The sequence below is a fragment of the Lampetra fluviatilis genome, chromosome 7 (assembly GCF_964198595.1).
Source record: "Lampetra fluviatilis chromosome 7, kcLamFluv1.1, whole genome shotgun sequence".
Taxonomy (NCBI): domain Eukaryota; kingdom Metazoa; phylum Chordata; class Hyperoartia; order Petromyzontiformes; family Petromyzontidae; genus Lampetra; species Lampetra fluviatilis.
Genome location: NC_136281.1, coordinates 5,552,075 through 5,573,237, shown reverse-complemented (window position 1 = coordinate 5,573,237; position 21,163 = coordinate 5,552,075). Strand labels below are relative to the sequence as shown.

General features: G+C 54.2%; 1 protein-coding gene across 1 annotated transcript in view; it reads right to left on the bottom strand.

The window, feature by feature from the left end:
- LOC144933478 (vitrin-like) overlaps nucleotides 1–20,896 on the bottom strand; it is a 43,397-nt gene extending 22,501 nt beyond the window's left edge. Inside the window, 13 exon segments of the mRNA XM_078858282.1 lie at nucleotides 124–165; nucleotides 1,736–1,777; nucleotides 3,212–3,280; nucleotides 4,170–4,295; nucleotides 6,329–6,403; nucleotides 6,670–6,747; nucleotides 7,327–7,460; nucleotides 8,762–8,872; nucleotides 8,874–8,916; nucleotides 9,401–9,457; nucleotides 9,758–9,875; nucleotides 13,762–13,917; nucleotides 20,707–20,896. Of these exon segments, the coding sequence (XP_078714408.1) occupies nucleotides 124–165; nucleotides 1,736–1,777; nucleotides 3,212–3,280; nucleotides 4,170–4,295; nucleotides 6,329–6,403; nucleotides 6,670–6,747; nucleotides 7,327–7,460; nucleotides 8,762–8,872; nucleotides 8,874–8,916; nucleotides 9,401–9,457; nucleotides 9,758–9,875; nucleotides 13,762–13,917; nucleotides 20,707–20,895 (1,240 nt within the window). The 5' untranslated portion in view covers nucleotide 20,896.
- Nucleotides 20,897–21,163: the final 267 nt, after the last annotated feature.

Genomic DNA, 21,163 nt, shown 5'->3' with positions numbered 1-21,163 from the left:
GACTCGAGCTCACGTTAGAGACAGCCCCCACACAAACACCCTGGGGGGAGTGTAGCGACAAGAGCAGAGCCAGCACGTGCTTTCCTCGAGGTTTGTTTCTCTCCCCCTTTATCGAGCTCTCACCTGTGCTGGGCCCCGTGGACTGGGTCAATCGGTCACCTTCACCTGCGCAGAGAGCGGCGAGAGTGGTGGGGGAGGGGGCGGCGGAGGAGAGAGGGGAGTGGAGAGACAATGTGGGGTAGAAAGATAGGGGAGGGGAGAGAAGGCAGAAGAGAGGGAAGAGAGACAGGAGGAGATGTGGACGAAACGGGGAGTAGAGAGATAACGAGAGAAGGCAGAAGAGAGGGAAGAGAGACAGGAGGAGATGCGGATGAGACGGGGAGTAGAGAGATAACGAGAGAAGGTAGAAGATGGGGTAGGAGAGAGAATGTATGGTGAAGAGAGATAACCGAAGAGGAAAAAGCGATGAGAGAGTAGGTGAAATCGGGAGTAGATGATATAGGGAGGGAGATAACGAGAGAGTGAAGGACCAAAGCAAAGAAGAGCTCATGAACAGAGATAGGTAGAGGAGAGAATTTAAGGTCATAATTGAAGAGAGGAGATAACGAAAATAGAGAGAAAAGGCGCAATAAGCAAGAAAGGGAGATGAGGTTACACCATGTTTGAAGGCGGCACGGTGACAAAATCTGCCCATTGCGTACTCGTGTGTGACGGCGTCAAAGCGTCACGTGTGAACTAAGCCACGTGTCATTCGCAGAGCAGGCGCAGCGCCCCGCGTGCCCTCCACGGCGCAACAGAAGCGCTCGGCTCGCAGTCAGATGAAGGGGTCGTAAGGTCAACTCCCGATGTACGGGCGATCTCGGCCCTGCATACCCATCCCCCACCGGGTCGGTGAAAACGAGTGCCACCGTGCGATAGGGTTCGTGTGCCCGTGGCTCCTTCGCCCAGAGGTCGCAAACGGGTTTTGATTCCTTACCCGTACCCGTACCCGGCCGCACCAGGGTCGCAAACGGGTATCCGTACCCGTACCCGGCCGGGTATGGGTACCCGTACTCTACCCGTACCCTACCCGAAATGAGTGACAAACGGTTACTCACTGGTGACTCACGGCCTACCCGTACCCGTACCCGGCCGCACCAGGGTCGCAAACGGGTACCCGTACCCGTACCCGGCCGGGTACGGGTAGCCGGGTATCGGGTAGGGTACAGGTATCGGGTACTCGGTTGCGACCTCTGCCTTCGTCCCAAATGCCACCAAACGCTGCAGCAGGAACCCCACGTCACTCGCTTACGTCGCACAGGACAGCAGGGGTCGTTCATCTCGGCTCGCTGCCTGCCGATCGGTTGAGCGCAACTTTGCATCGTCCGATCGCAGTCCCAACAACTGCACCAAACATCGATCACGTCGCGATTCTTCGGCCCTCGAGTTTAAACGTGAGGGTCGTTTCGCCTTAGGCTGGCGGGGCGAGCGAGTCGACGCAAACGAAACGGCACAGGTGGAACGATGGCAGACGGACGAAGTGAGTCGGCACAGGTCGGGGACAACACGGAGAAGACAATCAAATTTGGCATCGACCACCGTTCGTCTCGCTCGGGTTGTTTCTCATTGCCGCCGTGTTGTCGTTTGTACTGTGCATCTCATTTGTGTTGTCCGTCTCGTCGTGTACCGCCTCGGTCACTCTCGCCGTGTGCTACGTCTGTCCCGCTCCCTCCTGCCTCGTCACCTTCCTACTCACTGGCGCTGTATCCGTAGAGGAGGTTGGAGGAGGCGTCGCGCCCTGTTGCACGGGGACACACAAGGCACAGCATGCGGCACGCACACACACGTGACATGCGCACACACAACATGCGATACGCGCACGCACGTGACACACACAAACAGCATGTGACACACGCAGCATGCGACACACACACACAACATGCGACACATACACACACACAACATGCGACACACACAACATGCGACACACACACACACAATATGCGACTCACACACACAGCATGCGACACACACACAACATGCGACACACACACACACACAGCATGCGACACACACAACATGCGATACACCGTCACAGGCGCTGCAGGGGCCAGTGGCGGAAGTGAGGATATGCCGCAATTGGATGAAATCGGGGTGTAGGTCGAGTTGGGGGTGCAGGGGGCGTGAGTGTGCAGGGTGAGGGAGGATGCAGTTGGAGATGGCTGCAGTTGCAAGTCGACAGGGGTGCAGCTCGAGTGGGGGTGGTGTCGTTTACTTGCGGGGAGGAGGAGGGGGGTGAGTGGGAGGGGGGGGTGAGTGGGAGGGGGGGGTGAGTGGGGGAGGTGGGTGAGTGGGATGGGGGGTGAGTGGGAGAGGGGGTGAGTGAGAGAGGGGGGTGAGTGGGATGGGGGGTGAGTGGGAGAGGGGGGTGAGTGGGATGGGGGATGAGTGAGAGAGGGGGGTGAGTGGGATGGGGGGTGAGAGGGAGAGGGGGGTGAGTGGGGGAGGGGGGTGAGTGGGATGGGGGGGTGAGTGGGAGGGGGGGTGAGTGGGAGGGGGGGTGAGTGGGAGAGGGGGTGAGTGGGGGAGGGGGGTGAGTGGGATGGGGGGGTGAGTGGGAGGGGGGGTGAGTGGGAGAGGGGGGTGAGTGGGAGGGGGGGTGAGTGGGAGAGGGGGGTGAGTGGGAGGGGGGGTGAGTGGGAGGGGGGGGGGTGAGTGGGAGAGGGGGGTGAGTGGGAGAGGGAGTGAGTGGGAGGGGGGGTGAGTGGGATGGGGGGGTGAGTGGGAGGGGGGGTGAGTGGGAGAGGGGGGTGAGTGGGGGAGGGGGGTGAGTGGGAGGGGGGGGTGAGTGGGAGAGGGGGGTGAGTGGGAGGGGGGGGTGAGTGGGAGGGGGGGGGGTGAGTGGGAGAGGGGGGTGAGTGGGAGAGGGGGTGAGTGGGGGAGGGGGGTGATTGGGATGGGGGGGTGAGTGGGAGGGGGGGGTGAGTGGGAGGGGGGGTGAGTGGGAGAGGGGGGTGAGTGGGGGAGGGGGGTGAGTGGGAGGGGGGGTGAGTGGGGGAGGGGGGTGAGTGGGATGGGGGGGGTGAGTGGGAGGGGGGGTGAGTGGGAGCGGGGGTGAGTGGGAGAGGGGGGGTGAGTGGGGGGTGAGTGGGAGGTGAGTGGGAGGGGGGGTGAGTGGGAGAGGGGGGGTGAGTGGGGGGTGAGTGGGATGGGGGGGGGGCCGGGCGCTCACCTGCAGCCGGCGCCCAGGGCACGATGACGTTGTCACGTGATCCGCCTTCCGCCCAGCCCGTGTTGCGGTCTGCGACCAAGCGTTATGCACGGACGAGCAAGCACGTGCACACACATACACACATACATACACACACATACACACACACAGACATACACACACAGACACGTACATACAGACACCACATACACACATAGACACGTACATACAGACACATACACACAGACACACACAGACACGTACATACAGACACCACATACACACATAGACACGTACATACAGACACATACACATACACACAGACACACACAGACACGTACATACAGACACCACATACACACATAGACAAGTACATACAGACACACACATACACACACAGACATGCACACTCATATATACATACATACAGACATGCACACACGCACAGACACACACACACAGTTTTAGTAGCAAGCCGTGCAGAGGCAGACTCCGTGCGAGCTGCACGAGAGCCAGTTCATGGGGAGGGGGCGGAGCTAATGACAGGAGAGACTCGTGGCGATACGCGGGGAGACAGACACAGCGAGGCACGGGGAGACACCCAGGGACGCGAAGACACATGGGGGAGGAGGGAGGGGGGAGCGAGGGAGGCGGGGGGAGGGAGGAGGGAGGGGGGAAGGAGGCGGGAGGGGGGAGGGAGGGGGTAGGGAGGTGGGGGAGGGGGAGGGGGTAGGGAGGTGGGGGAGGGGGGAGGGAGGGGGGGAGGAGGGAGGGAGGGGGTAGGGAGGGGGAGGAGGGGGGAGGAGGGAGGGGGGAAGGAGGAGGGAGGGGGGAGGGGAGGGAGGGGGGAGGGGGAGGGAGAGGGGAGGGAGGGGGAGGGGACGGAGGGGGGTGTGGGGAGGGAGGGAGGGGTGAGGGGGAGGGAGGGAGGGGGGAAGAGCGGCCGAATCTTGCCCCACCCTCCCCTGGAGTGGCGCACCGTTGTGTGAGTGCTGCAGCTGGTAGAGCGACGAGGACGAGGAGGAGGAGGAGGATCCTCCCGCCGGCGGCCTGCGGTCAGGGGTCACCACGCGGCGCTCCGGGACCGAGACCCGACCCACGGGGCCTGTGGGTCAGGGTCAAGAATGCGATCAGGTTTTAGAGGAGGGGGGTTAGGGGCTCGTGTGACGGTGAAGGTAGATTGCGGAGTTGGGTCACATTGGTGGTCACGATGTTTGTGTTTAGTGCGATGGTTCGTGTAATTGTGAGGTTTGGGTGAGGGTCCTGTCAGGGTTAGAGTTGGTTTAAAGGGTCATGGTTATGGACAGGGTTAGGAATAGGGATAGGGCTAAGGTTAGAGAACGGGCTATGGTTATGATTATGGACAGGGTTTGTGTTGTGGCTGTAGACAGGGTTAGTGTTGGGGCTATGGTCAGGGTTAGTGTTGTGGCTATGGACAGGGTTAGTGTTGTGGCTATGGACAGGGTTAGTGTTGTGGCTATGGACAGGGTTAGTGTTCTGGCTATGGACAGGGTTAGTGTTGTGGCTATGGTCAGGGTTAGTGTTGTGGCTATGGACAGGGTTAGTGTTCTGGCTATGGTCAGGGTTAGTGTTGTGGCTATGGACAGGGTTAGTGTTGTGGCTATGGTCAGGGTTAGTGTTCTGGCTATGGACAGGGTTAGTGTTGTGGCTATGGTCAGGGTTAGTGTTGTGGCTATGGACAGGGTTAGTGTTCTGGCTATGGTCAGGGTTAGTGTTGTGGCTATGGACAGGGTTAGTGTTGTGGCTATGGACAGGGTTAGTGTTCTGGCTATGGACAGGGTTAGTGTTGTGGCTATGGTCAGGGTTAGTGTTGTGGCTATGGACAGGGTTAGTGTTCTGGCTATGGTCAGGGTTAGTGTTGTGGCTATGGACAGGGTTAGTGTTGTGGCTATGGTCAGGGTTAGTGTTCTGGCTATGGACAGGGTTAGTGTTGTGGCTATGGTCAGGGTTAGTGTTGTGGCTATGGACAGGGTTAGTGTTCTGGCTATGGTCAGGGTTAGTGTTGTGGCTATGGACAGGGTTAGTGTTGTGGCTATGGACAGGGTTAGTGTTCTGGCTATGGACAGGGTTAGTGTTGTGGCTATGGTCAGGGTTAGTGTTGTGGCTATGGACAGGGTTAGTGTTCTGGCTATGGTCAGGGTTAGTGTTGTGGCTATGGACAGGGTTAGTGTTGTGGCTATGGTCAGGGTTAGTGTTGTGGCTATGGACAGGGTTAGTGTTCTGGCTATGGACAGGGTTAGTGTTGTGGCTATGGACAGGGTTAGTGTTCTGGCTATGGACAGGGTTAGTGTTGTGGCTATGGTCAGGGTTTGTGTTGTGGCTATGGACAGGGTTAGTGTTGTGGCTATGGTCAGGGTTTGTGTTGTGGCTATGGACAGGGTTAGTGTTGTGGCTATGGACAGGGTTAGTGTTCTGGCTATGGACAGGGTTAGTGTTGTGGCTATGGACAGGGTTAGTGTTGTGGCTATGGACAGGGTTAGTGTTGTGGCTATGGTCAGGGATAGTGTTGTGGCTATGGTCAGGGTTAGTGTTGGGGCTATGGTCAGGGTTTGTGTTCTGGCTATGGTCAGGGTTAGTGTTGTGGCTATGGACAGGGTTTGTGTTCTGGCTATGGTCAGGGTTAGTGTTGGGGCTATGGTCAGGGTTAGTGTTGGGGCTATGGTCAGGGTTTGTGTTGTGGCTATGGACAGGGTTAGTGTTGTGGCTATGACAGGGTTAGTGTTGTGGCTATGGACAGGGTTAGTGTTGTGGCTATTGTCAGGGTTAGTGTTGGGGCTATGGTCAGGGCTAGTGTTGTGGCTATGGTCAGGGTTAGTGTTGTGGCTATGGACAGGGTTTGTGTTGTGGCTATGGACAGGGTTTGTGTTGTGGCTATGGACAGGGTTAGTGTTGTGGCTATGGACAGGGTTAGTGTTGTGGCTATGGTCAGGGTTTGTGTTGTGGCTATGGACAGGGTTAGTGTTGTGGCTATGGTCAGGGTTTGTGTTGTGGCTATGGACAGGGTTTGTGTTGGGGCTATGGTCAGGGTTTGTGTTGGGGCTATGGACAGGGTTTGTGTTGTGGCTATGGACAGGGTTTGTGTTGGGGCTATGGACAGGGTTTGTGTTGGGGCCCTACCGCGTGCTGGCTGTGCTGCCGGGGTCGCGGCCGGGGGCTTGGTCGTCATGGGCCCTTGCGGCGCTTGCGGCTTCCCTGCGCGAAACGCGACCGCTCGCCACGGTTAATCGCAATCGTCACGTGCGTCGACTACCGACATTGTAAAACGTGGACGCACCCCCCCCCCCACCGGTGCCCTACGTCTGAAGCGAGGAGACGACCCCCCCCCCCCCGGTGCCCTACGTCTGAAGCGAGGAGACGACCCCCCCCCCCCCCCCGGTGCCCTACGTCTGATGCGAGGAGACGACCCCCCCCCCGAAGAACGCGTCCCCGCTCCTCCGTAACCAAAGAAGCTCTCTCACCGATCTTCACGGACGACTCCGCAGCCGGGAAGAATTCCAGCTTGGCCCGCTCGCCCTTCTTCAGCCTGGCGTCCGACGCTGCCACGCGCACAGAAAGCGTACTTCAGATGTGTGGTTGTCGCCATTGTCGTTGTGAAGGTGCCCAATCGTCGACAGCACACTTGCCCCAACAGTCTGTTCAGGCTTTACGGGGGATCTTTGTATTTGTTGTAATACAAACAAAATCTCAAAGGATGTTAATTAGTTGAAAAAAATTACGAACATCAGTTGGTAATGACGCTGATGCCTGGGCAGTGGTGCACCACAAACACGAATAGTCCAAAAAATCTACATGTTCATCAATTACACTGTGGTCTTAAACATTTTTTAAATATCAACATATATATGATTGGCGACGTTTTGGCCAATGGTCCGTCATCATAGCACATCAAAGCTAAATCTCCCACAAATGAATGTGCTATGATGAAGAGCCATTGCCCAAAATGTCGCCCCGTTATATGTGATTTTTGTTCAAGAAATTACTGACGAGGTTGACGGAGGGAGGTGGAGGGAAATGGACGGAGGCAGAGGGAGGTGGAGTGAGGCAGAGGGAGGCAGGGGGAGGCAGGGGGAGATGCTAAGAGGTGGAGGGAGGCAGGGGGAGAGTGTTTTGCCCACCAGAGAGCGTGAAGGAGCCGCTCCACTTGGGCAGGGAGAGCGAGCGGACCCCGTTGGCTACCGAGGCGCGGTAGTTCGCCTGCCCCGCCATCTTGCGAACCCGCACGGCGCCGCCCTGGTTCTCCATGGCCCCACTGCGGGACGCGCACAGCCACAGGCACCATCGGCACCCCGACCACATTTGTCTCCCCGACCACCGTCACCACCCTCGCCACTCCACCCACCCTCTACCCCTCACCGCACTCGATGACCCGTCAGACCCAGTGGATGACACCCCCCCCCCCGCCCCCCCTGCACCGCTGCCCACCTTAACTGTGCTCGTGTTAAACGTGTTTTTGTTGAGTGATGAATATTTTTAGATATTACTTTGACCATCATGATTGTTGTGATTGTTCATGTTGTTGCAGCATCCTGTCACCGGCTCGGTGGAGCGGAGGTTGGAGCTCGCAGCGCCGATTCCGATTCCGGAAGGCTTCGCATTCATGATTCATCCAACAGTGGCCTGATTGACCGTGGCATGATTTAATGACTGTTCGGATGATTGATTGATTGATTGATTTGCCGGATGACTCATTTTATTGATATCATTGCTCATGTGTTTTTGTTACGGTCGTTTACCCAAGAAAGTCTCGCCGAGTGCCATGACTATTTTGAGGAGGGTCCTGCCAAATGTTCGCAGTCGGTGGTGGTGATTGCTGTGTTGATTCCGACTGAGTAGTTTGACTCCTTGGCGGATTTATTCCTGAAATAATTTTACTGACTAATTAACCGATTTATGAAATGGACAATTGACTGACTGATCATCTCATCGACAGATTGACTGATACACTCACGCACTGATCATCGGATTGACGACAAAAAAACAACTCACGCTCGTGAGTAACGCTGCCGCATTCAAATCGATGTGCAAAACATATAGACATCAGGCAATGTTATTGATGGATGTGTCGAGTTGTTTTGTTATTTGTGCACCACTGCCAACGCAGCAGCAGCGCCAAATAATTCGATTATTTGATTCATTCACTCATTCACCTCGCACTGCCAAGAAAGCTGTGTGGTTGATGGGATGTATACATTTTTTAAAAAATTGTGGATATGGTGGGGAGCAGGCTCATCAATTTGCCACCGACCGTCGACTCGTGTGATGGACAGCTGGTGGAAATTCCCGTTCACGGCTAACACCGGTGACGACTATTATCTGAGCCGGTCCTGGGCCTCTTCTAGGTCGACTCAGCCTCAAATCAGTACCGCATGCGGTGCGTAAAAATCGCCACCTCGGGAGGCAAATGCGTCCGAACGTGACTACGGCCAACTACGCCCTTCGTTTGCCGTTCCGGCCTTGGCGGGTGCTCGCTAGCAGCACTTGCCCCGACGGTCCCTTGAGGGCTACACGGGGATCTTTGTCTTTTGCATGGCGCGTGTCCCTCGGCGGCACCTGTGGATGGCGGCGGCGCAGATGCTGGAGATGGAGGCGTACACGGCGCTGCCCCACACGTTGGCCTTCTTCTCGCGGCAGCCGGGCGGGCAGCGCACCACGAACTCGTTCCTTCACCTTGGCCGCACGCACGTCGCAGTCTATGAGCGGAGCGGCTGCGGGGGGTGAGGGGAGCAGGGAGTAGAGAGAGGGCAAAGACAGAGGGAGAGGATAGAGAGAGGAGTGAGAGGTGAGATGGTGAGATGGGCGGGGTGCGGGGAGGAGGAAAAGGAAGGAGACGAGAGAAGAGAGAGGGAGGTGGGAGCGAGAGTGAAAGTGAGCGGGGATGAGATGAGAGTGGGAGAGCAGAGAGAGAGGAGAGAGAGATGAGAGAATGAAGTTGGGGGAGGAAAGAAAGGAGACGAGACGAGAGTATAGAAATGGAGGTGGGAGGGAGAGGAGGTGGGGTGGGTGCAGGAAGATGACGGAGAGAGAAGAGAGGCGAGTTAGGGAGGTGGGGGGGGTGAAGAGGCAGGGGAGGAAATGAGAGAGGAGAAAATAAGACGCGAGGGAAGAGTGACAGATAGGGTAAGAGAGGGGGGAGCTAATGGGAGGGAGATTCGGGGGAAGAGATGAGTGAGATGAGCGAGGGCTCCTTACACTTGCGGCGATTCTTCCTGCCTTCCTTGCAGTCAGCGGTGATGGCGAGCATCACGCCTGCAAAATATCATCATCATCATCCAACAGCAATCATCGGCATCATTAATAGAACGTTATCGTTATGACCTCTTCATAATATTACCATAATCACCCCAAAACCAAGCATTGTTAAAACATTTTCACCTTTATAATTATCATCCACCAATTAATTACCAATCAGAATACACCACTCGCCTTCCGCATCATCGATAAGTAATTATAACGATGATGATTTGTCGTCATCATTTGTAAACCACCACCACGATCCATCATTCGTAAATCGTCGTTCATCACTCATCGTCGTCGTCGTCGTCTCACCCAGCACCAGGACGAGGGCCGGGAGCTTCATCCTCGCCCAGACCCGGGCCGGCTCCGAGCGGCGTGGGTGTTGCCTCGCTCTCCGGGGTTGGCTGGCGAGCGGAGATCCGTGTCTCACCTGGGGGACCCAGCACCACCACGCAGCGTCAGCAGGAAGGGGGGGGGGGGTCCTAGCCCTCTACTCCCTTACCCCCCCTGCTCCTTCGCGAGCGACCCACGTTGCTCTGAGCACCCCACACCCCTCCCCTGTCCTCCACACGCGCCAGGATTCGACAGCGTCCCTGGAAATTCAAGGGCGCCATGAGTGAGCGGGGCTCATTAACCCGCCCGTTACTCAGCGAAGGGCGCGCACCGATGCAGCGTCGTCACCACCACCGCCACCAACCACCTCCGCCACCACCGTCTTCGCCACCACCACCACCAACCACCTCCACCGCGAAAGCGTGCCTGCCCGGTTCTCCAATCGGGCTGTCGACGGTCTCGACACGGGTTCCCAAGGGAGCTCAACAGGGCCTGGAAGCGCCTCCCCCCGAACGAAACGTCTTCGTCATGAAGGCAGCTGAGCGCACTCACCCTGGGAGCAGTCGCGGTGATCCACGTTCCAAGCAACGTGGATCCGAACCCTCTGCACGGCGTGCCTCACATTGCCCCCCCGCAACTCTGCCTCTGTGCTTCAATTACATTATGTCTGAGATTCAATTACACTGATCAACAAAAAAAATAAACAAAAATCTGGCCTAGACTTTTGCAGCTGTTCTAGACTAATTTCAGGGTGCTGATTCCAAATCTGATCTCAGATTTGCTCTATCACATCTCATTTTTATGCTATCGGCATACCCCATTTTCATTGATTTTACCAGAAATGAACTCTGTCACTTATGATTTCAAGTTGTTGCGAGTCAGTGACTGCTTTAGTGTTAAAATATGGTTCTGTATTTTTAGGATAGTGTGTTTATAATATCATTTTATGTAGATATCCACATTTATTTAATATTTTTCTTCTGCAGTTTTTATTGAAAATGCAATATTTGATATCTCAAAAACCTGATGTGATAGACAAAAACTGATGCCAGATTTGGAATCAGCACCCCAAAATTACCTTAAAACCGTTGGAATACCTTATGCCAGAAAAAGTGTGTTGACCAGTGTTATCTCAGCGAAAAGCCGACTGCTTGGTGCTGATGTTTCAAGTTTCATTTATTAGGTATAGCCCTGTGAGCCATGCGGCTCTTGAGTCGGGTGCAACGGCAACAAACTAAATATGAACGGAGAACATCTTAAAGCGACGACGCGCAACAGAAACATCCTGGATAAACCAGCAAATCTCCAGAAAGAATAAAAGAACACCGTATTACAACGCCGTATGCAAAAATCCCAATGTGATGCAAGTCAAACAAAAACAGCCATAAGACAATTTAGATTAAAGTTATCAGGCCAACTCCGAGCGAGCGAATGTGTGTGTGCAGTGTGTGTGTGTGTGCAGTGAGTGTGTGTGTGTGCAGTGTGAGTGGTTGTGTGTGTGTGCAGTGTGTGTGTGTGCAGTGTGTGTGTGTGCAGTGTGAGTGTGTGTGCGCAGTGTGTGTGTGTGCAGTGTGTGTGTGTGCAGTGTGTGTGTGTGCAGTGTGTGTGTGTGCAGTGTGAGTGTGTGTGTGCAGTGTGTGTGTGTGCAGTGTGTGTGTGTGCAGTGTGAGTGTGTGTGTGCAGTGTGTGTGTGTGCAGTGTGTGTGTGTGCAGTGTGTGTGTGTGCAGTGTGTGTGTGTGCAGTGTGAGTGTGTGTGTGCAGTGTGTGTGTGTGCAGTGTGAGTGTGTGTGCAGTGTGTGTGTGCAGTGTGTGTGTGTGCAGTGTGTGTGTGTGCAGTGTGTGTGTGTGCAGTGTGTGTGCAGTGTGAGTGTGTGTGTGCAGTGTGTGTGTGTGCAGTGTGAGTGTGTGTGCAGTGTGAGTGTGTGTGGGCAGTGTGTGTGTGTGCAGTGTGTGTGTGTAGTGAGTGTGTGTGCAGTGTGAGTGGTTGTGTGTGTGTGCAGTGCGAAGGCTTAGGATCAAGCATGCCCACGTGTGCCACGCTGTTGTTTGCTAAGCCGGGTGGCTTCTGTCTCGTGTTCGCCTCGTACGTTCAGTTTGCGTTTTGTGATGTTTCTAGTTTCTTGCATGCGAAAAATTACGATGATGATGATGGTGGTGGTGGTAATGATGTCCGGTGGTTGATGATGACATGTGATTGATAAATCATGATTATTGAGAAAGCATAATGGACGATTGATGAAGGCGATAGCTGGATTATTATTATTATTTCTACTGATAGATTGTGGTCGACGGTTGATGAATGACCACGATGGCTAATGGATGACAACGACGACGATGATTGTCGTTCTTGATGACGATCGCCCTCGTCTTTAACGATTGTCCCCTCCCAAGGACGAACTTCTCGTCTCGATTGTCCCTCACTTGGTTCTAGCCAAAGGTCACCGGCTGACTCACCACGTGTAAGCGACCCCTGCCATTAGATAATGACTGTGACGTCACAATCCCTCTCTTTCCCTCCCCTCTCTCCCTCAACATCTCGTCCTCCTCATCACCGCCCACGGTCACTGCCTCTGCCCACCCGAGTGCAATGTCACCGCCAGCGTTTTCTTTTCCTGCTCCCGTCACCACCTTCCTCGGAATACATCCCTGGCCTCATCCGCCGTGCACGCGGCCGCATTTCACACGGCGCTGGCCAAAAAAAAATACCCGGGGCTCGTAACAAAAATATATATATACCGAAAATATAAAGACCTTAATCTGTGTGTCTCAAAAATAAATTCTCGAGCGTACCTTCCCGACGAGGTAGAAAACTGACGTTTGGTACAGAGGTGGTTTTCAGGATGCAAACAACAGGGGGAATCTGAAAATCCGAGAATTTTCATTTTTAAGACCCAAAGTCTCGATTTTGTCCCCCCCCACCCCCCATAAACATACTTGTGCGTTTCTTGAACCTTAAACAGCAAATAAGGTTAAAGCGATAACAATTGTTCTGTCTGTTTGAGTCTTTCGGTAAAGTCACGTAGAGAGAAAAATAATAAATAAAAATCACGACGTTTCGATCGCAACACAAGCAATCGTCTTCAGGTGAGAAAATACAGCAGGCGGACTGCTGAGGCAGGAAGAAAGAAATATATTTTATTATTTGTATTATTTTAATATCTTTGTGACTTTACCGAAAGACCCAAAGAGTATGAATTCCTGCAGTCACGAATGCTTCAAGTCAAGATTGTTCCGTCTTTTATTGATTTTGAGATATTTCTGATTCAAGCAGTTTTGGACGATTTTTTTTATTTATTATTCACTTCCTCACCCTCACCCCCTCACCCCCTCACCCCTCACCCTCACATCCTCACCCTCACCCCCTCACCTCCTCGCCTTCACCCCCTAACCCTCACCCCCTCACCTTCACCCCCTCACCCTCACCTCCTCACCCCCTCACCCTCACCCCCTCACCCTCACCCCCTCACCTCCTCGCCTTCACCCCCTCACCCTCACCCCCTCACCTTCACCCCCTCACCCTCACCTCCTCACCCCCTCACCCTCACCTCCTCGCCTTCACCCCCTCACCCCCTCACCCCCTCACCCTCACCTCCTCACCCTCCCACCCTCACCCCCTCACCCCCTCGCCTTCACCCCCTCACCCCCTCACCCTCACCCTCACCCCCTCACCCTCACCCCTCACCCTCACCCCCTCACCCTCACCCCCTCACCCTCACCCCCTCTTCTTCACCCCCTCACCCCCTCGCCTTCACCCCCTCACCCTCACCCCCTCACTCTCACCCCTCACCCCCTCACCCCTTCGCCTTCACCCCCTCACCCTCACCCCCTCACCCTCACCCCCTCATCTTCACCCCCTCACCCCCTCGCCTTCACCCCCTCACTCTCACCCCCTCACCCCCTCACCCCTTCGCCTTCACCCCCTCACCCCCTCACCCCCTCACCTTCACCATCTCACCTTCACACTCCCACCCTCCGCACCCACCTTCGAGTGGTATCGCCGCAGCCCGGACCGCCTGTAGATGGCCCTGCTCCTTCCTCCCCCTTGGGCGCTCGCCCCAGCTTCAGCTGCCGCCGGCGCAGCCGCCTCTGGGAAGGCCGGGAAGGCCGCGTTCGGCTGGGCCCTCCCCTGGCCTCCGCCCTGAAATCCCAGAATTTGGAATTAGCGACGCCGAATCTCACTCACGTGCGCGCGCGCGTGGCCGCCCCCGCCGCCGCTAATCGGCAGCGGCGGTCGGTCTGGGGCCTCCCGGTCACAATCGGCTCATTCTCGCCGGCGGGTTTGGAGCAGCAATGCAAGCCCCTTCCCGTGACCTACTTACAATCGTCACTGGAAAGCTCAGCACGTTCGTCAATGACACTGCCTTCAAAGGATGTTTTAATCGGCAACGTTTTTGGCCAATCAAATTACGTGGCCCTTCACAATAACGGCATATACAATTATTGCGTGATTATGAAGGGCCAATTTTATGTCCCATGAAGAAGGGTGATTACCTGAAACGTCGTCCGTTATACATGTTCTTCTTTTAACGCCACAAGACTGTGTTGAGTTTGTTTTGTTAATAGTACCTATTTTTGTGCACCTACTTCCAATGCAGCAGCAGCAGCAGCATCGCAAACAATCTGTGTTCACTTCTGAACAGTGGAGTGTCTTAAACAGTAGCATCAGCAATCGCCACGATAATCCACACACGTTCGTAGCGCAGTCTGTCGCGCCGTGCGTTGTGTACGCGCTTACATCGAGGTCTATAAACGGATTACGGATTTTTTTTTTGCATTTCAGGAATGCAGTTCTATTAGATCGCAAGGATCGTTTCGGGGGTTTGGCGAGGCCTTCATCCAACAGTGGATCAACCACGGCTCGTGATAATTTGCTCATTTATCCAGGAGGGGCACACCGAGGCGCGCGACTCGTTTTCAGCAGGGTCCTGCATTGGATTGATATTTTAAAAGTTTCCATTCATGATGCGGGTTTATTGTACAAGTGGGAGGGGACCGGAGCACACGGGAGAAAACTCACGCTGCGCGAGGGGGAAACACTCTATCCCCGTAAAGATGTCAACAGAGCTGCATTAGTCCACTTGCTGTACTGTCTTCTCCTGGCAAGCCGGGGTATGGCACCATGTCGACGCCCAGGGAGTTTCACAACATTGGTGCGGTGATCCACCAACCTTCTCGTGCTCATCGAGCCAACTTCAGATGTCTTACCAAAAAAAAAAGATCCCCCATATAGCCATAACAGACTGTAGGGGCAAGTGCTGTTAGCGAGCACCCATGAAGGCCGCCACGGTACACGAGGGGGTGGGTGGCCAGCACCACGCCCGAACGCCTTTGTCTCCCTAGTGGTGATGTTTACACACCGCACCAGGTACTCATTTGAGGCTGAGTCGACCTAGGGGAGGCCCAGGACCGGTTCAGATCATCTTCACTGGTGTCGGCCGTGAGCGGGAATCGAACTCGGGTGGCCGGGTTCATAGCGCAGCGCGCTAACCGCTACACTACCGCTCCCCACTAGATGTCTTACCAACACACACACTACGGCGTACAAGCACGCACACAGCCCTCGTGTCAATCCACGATCGGATAAGTGTCTGCCCACGTCGGTTGGCTACGTATACGGTGCGAAAGAAGTTCAACATACATAAGTATACTTCCCCACGCTGAGTTCCGCCACAGGCGGAGAACATAGACGTTGGAGCAAAGTGCCGTGCAGCGATGGATGTTGCCACACTGCCCCTCTGCGCACAGAGTAGCACCGGTAATTACGGTAGTCAAGGTGCATCAATCAAACGGCCGTCTACAAGATGAGACATGCGCCGAGCCGAGTTCGCTGCAAAACACAAAGATTTCCACCCCCCACCCCCGTCTATCCTTGAGCAGACTGCTGGGGCAAGCGCTGTTAGCGAGCGGCACCTATGAAGGCCGGCACTGAGGCACACGTGCGAGTTTTGGGTGGCCGACACTACGCCCGGCCGCCTTTGTCCCTTCCCCAGGGGGTGACGTTCACACTCCGCCGGATTAAGGCACGAGGGCTTTAGAGGGCCTCCGTCAGCTGGAAGGGGCCTCCAGAGATCAAGTGCGAAGTTATTTCATTTGTTAATTCTGAATTTTATTTGTTGTTAGCCTTGTAAAAATAAATTTACATTTTCTTTAACTTTCATCATAAAAAAGCTCTTTTATTGATTATATTGGTCGCGAAAGCCTACGTGTTAAACTTTCTTTAACTTTGTTTTACTTTTGAAAATATTACTCGCAGTACCTGTAGCCCAGGTCTCTACACAATCTTAATCCGGCCCTGGGTACACGACTCGATTAAGGCCGAGTCGACCTACGCGAGGCCCAGGCCCGTTTCAAATATTCTCCGCCGTCATTGTTCGTGAACGGGGAAATCGAACCGGGGGGGGGGTCGCCCGGGATTGGTTTCAACGGCGGTTCGCTGACCGCTGCACCGCCGCTCCCCACGACGAGGACGACGCGAGAAAGAGGGACCACACTCACCTGTGCGCAGCTCTCCATGGGGGTTCAGAACGATGTCGCTACAGTGCGCGTGGTGGCTTGCGGTGGCTCTCAGGGAGAGAGAGAGAGACGGAGGGAGGGAGGGAGGGAGGGAAGGAAGGAGAGGCGACCTGTGGCGGGTGTCGTGTGACAGGGTCGGCCAGGCAACTCGTGTAAATGAAGACGAGGTGGATGATACGGAGGAGGGGAGTGGGGGGGAGGTGGAGGGGGTTGGGTCTACACACACGGGGGAACCTCGGGGTGGTTACACCTGCGTGGCAGGTGCGTTCACGGCCTCGTTTGTGTGCTGGTGAAGAAGGGCCATTGCCCGAAACGTCACCTGGTGTAAACTCTTTCTATTTTAAAGGCAGCGTGATTGACGTGTTGAGTGTTCTTCTTGTCGTTCTACTTGTTCTTCTTTAACACCGAGAGCTCGTTGCTTGCTTGCTAGGAGCGCAAAACATCGTTGCGTCGACGATCAATCGATCAACAACACTCATTGTCAGTTGAACACGTCGGCAGTTTAACACTCAATGTGCGTACGACGACGATTCCATTCGGACGCGTGATGGCAGCAGCACCAGGATCAGCAGCAAGATGTTCAGGAGCCTCGTGCCAATGGCGAAGTCTGCGAGCCACGAGGAAGGGCTTCAGGAGCGAGTTAGTGTGGTTTTGCAATTCCTCCTCCATTCAATGAGCGCGGTCCATGCGATGGCAATGTATTATTATTATGATCACAGGGGTCGACAGGGGCGCGACTATGCAGGAGGGGGGGGGGGGTATGTAACAAGGGAAACTAAAATGTTAAGGAAACTTATTCAACAAAAAACATTCCAACAATTAACCATGAATGCCAAAAAAAACATTGTTACAAATAAAAAAATTCACGCAACTGACATGCACGTGGAAGCAAAATGCATTGGAAATTAATTGTCGATTAATACTCTCACTGTGACTGTCTCCCTCATAACCCAAGACACGGTCCAGGTAAAATAATAATATATAGACAGAGTTGTAGCCTATTTGTTATTGTATTTGGGTTAAAAACATCCGTAGCTATTGAAGTAAAAGTGAGTCGGGTGAAAGGAGGCCGTTGCGCCCCTCGGTTGTCGGGAACCAACAACTTAACAAGAAGCGTCATTTCTTTCGAATTCGGTAAAAAAAACAACCAATATCTCAAGAGCCTCAATGCCGTGCGAATGCCGTCACGAAGCAGTCCCTCGGAGAGCCGCGTGCGGCTACGGATCAGCAGGTTGCACCAAGACCATAATTATAATATATATTGGGGGGGACACGATATTCAAATATGCTCAAAATGTCCCCCCACCCCCCCAATATATTGCTATAAAATAGATTTCTGTTTATGTGATTGTGGTTATGGTTGTACTTTTTTAATCCCTAATCTCTGCCATTACATACAATGAAACGGGAAAAGGTAAAAAAGAAAAGGAATGTAATACAATACACTATTAGACATTATTGTAAAACGTAAATAAAAAGTCACTCCTATGTGTTAGTGAATGTTTTTATATTTTAGGCAGGAAATTCGTTTTCAAATTTAGATATTTTTTTCTGGGAGGGGACCCCCTGGAAGATTCGGTCCGCCCAATGTTGACTCCATGGCTACGGCCTCGGGTTGCATCACCCACCGTCTTGTTGCTCACATCGCAACATTGCGAGACGGCGGCTACTCGGGAAGCCCCCTTCATTCCGTGGGCGGTGCAGCGACGGATCGCCCACGGCTGACGACAACTTTCAGCCAGGGCCTGTTGTCAAGTCACCGTTGGATGAAGGGCACCTCCCTAAGCGCCGCGGCGGTTGTTTGACCATTGCTTCGTCGCGTTGGTCGGTGTGCGTTAATGGGAGACACTTTATGTCCAGAACCTGGTCAGATATTAGCCGTGACCAGCGGTTCGATTCAGAGCGTAGTGCCTGAGCAACTGTATTACTGATCGTGTGTGTGTAGCTTGTTGCTGTGCTGCGTGCCCGAAGTTCTTGTTGCTCAGCTCGTGCTGATAAACAAACACGCGACATTTGTTTTAAATCGACCACGCACTGCTGATGAGAAACAAAGAAACCGAAGCCGATCCATGAGTTTGCCGATGTAACAAAATGCTGTTGGAAACCACTAGTTCGGGATGCTTCATCGTGGGCTGTGGACTCGAAACGTATCTCCCCTCTCCGTAACGAATTGAACACATTGCTCGGCACTTCAATTGTTTAATTTAGAAGGAACAACAATCGACACGCGTTGGTGTTGCACAACGCATCCTCTCGGAGCTGACGGAATGCGTCGTCCGCACGTCAACATTGTTGCAACGAGTGCAGGTGTGGGATGGTGGAGATGGGTAGGAGGGGAGTTTAGAAGCGCCCAGCTGAGCACCGGGACCCGCGGGCGATGCGCGCCCTCTTGCGGACTCCTGCTGCTGCTAATCGCCTCTACGCTTCTGGTACTGGTAGGAAGCTCCTGGTTACACCAGCCCACAGGGGATTATTGTGTCCTAGATTTGAAGCTTTCGTGACTGCAATGATTCATACTCTTAGTTCTTTCGGTAAAGTCACGTAGGTAAAAAATGAAATTAAAATTAATTTTAATTTTAATTTCATTTTTTACTAAGAGTATTATTGTGTCCGTCTGTCCGTCGTGCAGGGAGGAGCCGGGTGGGGAGGGAGGGGCTGGGTGGGGAGGGGGCTGGGTGGGGCTGGGTGGGGAGGGGAGGGTGGGGTGGGGCTGGGTGGGGAGGGGTTGGTCACCCCGTGGTGCCCTTATAAAACTCAACGTTTAATCTACTCACGCCGGCTTATGCCCGCCCTCACAGTCGGGCATATTTACGGAATACACCACGCCGACGTTGACCCTGGTCATTGACCGAGCAACCCAACGTTACTACCAGCTCCCTCCGCAGGAATGTGTTGTTAACGACCGCACGCTTTTTACACATACGCACTGTGTGCAGAACTTCTTTCGCACCGTACGCAGCCAGCCGTGCCGGGGAAAGGTCAACAAACTAAACACACAAAAGAATCAGTTCTAAAGAGATGAGTTTTCAATCTGGATTTAAAAGTGCACACACGTGGCCAACACCGCGAGAAAGCTGAGTAGAGTCAAGAAGCTATAAGTTATGGAAATAGGAAAGTGAGAGGATAGAGAGAAGGGAAAGAATGGGAACTAGGAGGGGGGAAGATGGAAAAGGAAGGGAGAAACGGCAGCAAAGGGTCCAGCCAAGATGATGATGGGGAGGAAGAGGCTGCATTGGGATGTGCACGCAGCAGCGTCTGTTCTCACAGGGGGCGGGGTCAGGGGGGGTTCAGGGTGGGGGTGACCCCACAAAAGTCACGTGATTGAAGGGAGGCTTCAGGTGATTTATGTATAAATAAATATGATTGGACTGTGCAGTATGGCGACGTATAATGAACTCCTGTAATGTGCTGTATACCAGTAGCAGCGTTTGTGGTTGACCCTTAGGTGAGAGGGTATCCCGATCACTCACCAGGTCAGAGGTCACCGAGAGGGGACAGACGACACGGCTGTCGTTTACCACGTTGTCCGCGCAGTGCCGGCCGACACGTGCTGTTGAAGGGTTAACGCCCGGATCGACTTTCGAGCGTGAGTGATGCTCTGAGTGAGCTCTGAGCGAGCGCCCTTCCTGCCAACGCGGAGTGCGCCGCCGATGGAAACGCGCGCGTCCCCGCTTATCCGCCACTCGTCTGCGGAGAGCGCATTCTTTCCGAATCGCGTCCCCCTCTTTGCCGCGCACATGTTGCGCGCCCCGTGCACGCCTGTGCAGCTGACGCACGTAACGGACGGAACGCTGACGGCTATCGCGAGACAGCCATCAACCGTGCCGCACTCGCCCGTGTAAGATGAGACTCCATCACTTGACTCCGCAATCGTCACCGTCTGCGCGCGCCTCTTGCGCGGCCGTGAGAATTACCACCACCACCGTCAACCACCACGCGCGCTCACCCCGAATCACTGCTGCCATCACTCCACGCCCCTCCAACCACCCCGACGCCTCCGTGCGCCTTCCACCCACCGTGGGCGTAGTGGGTGTGAGTTCCACGTGGATCAATGCACGGCTTCATACTCTTATTTTTTTCGGTAAAGTCACGTAGGTAAAAAATGAAATTAAAATTAATAAAAATAAAATAATAAAAATCACGACGTTTCGGAGGCAACACAAGTCTCCGTCATCAGGTGGGACCGTCACAGCTGAATTTGCTGTATCAAGTAATATCTAGCTGTGACGGTCCCACCTGATGACGGAGACTTGTGTTGCCTCCGAAACGTCGTGATTTTTATTATTTTATTTTCATTAATTTTTATTTCATTTTTTACCTACGTGACTTTACCGAAAAAACTAAGAGTATGAATCATTTCAGTCACGAAAGCTTCAAATCTAGAATCAATGCACTGCTGTTACCGGCTTCTTACCTGAGACCCCGCCTCGCCGCCCCGAGGGGGCTGATGCTGTTCACGCCCGAGAGAGGCGACGAGTGGCAGACACACCGAAGGGCCGCGGCGCCGCCACGATGGGTGGCAGGAGAAGCGAGGGGGACGGAGCGCGCTGAGGTTGTCGCTAACACCAACAGCGACCAAGGAGCCAACGCCAGACGCTGGCATTCGCCGTACCCTCCCCCTACCCCTTAACCAAGCAGCGGTACAGAGTGTGTCCGTCGTGGACAAGACGATGAGACTACAGAGGGCGAAGCGAACGAATGTTTCAATGTTTTTGGAAAGTTGAATGTGTTTTATTTCACAAGCACAACAACGTAGCGATTTGGCGAACGGGGAACGTTTTCGAATCTGTGCATGCTACTTGCTGTGACGTGTTGACGTATGCCCGCTGAAACGTACACCGAGAGAGAGAGAGTAAACTGGTGAGATGGGG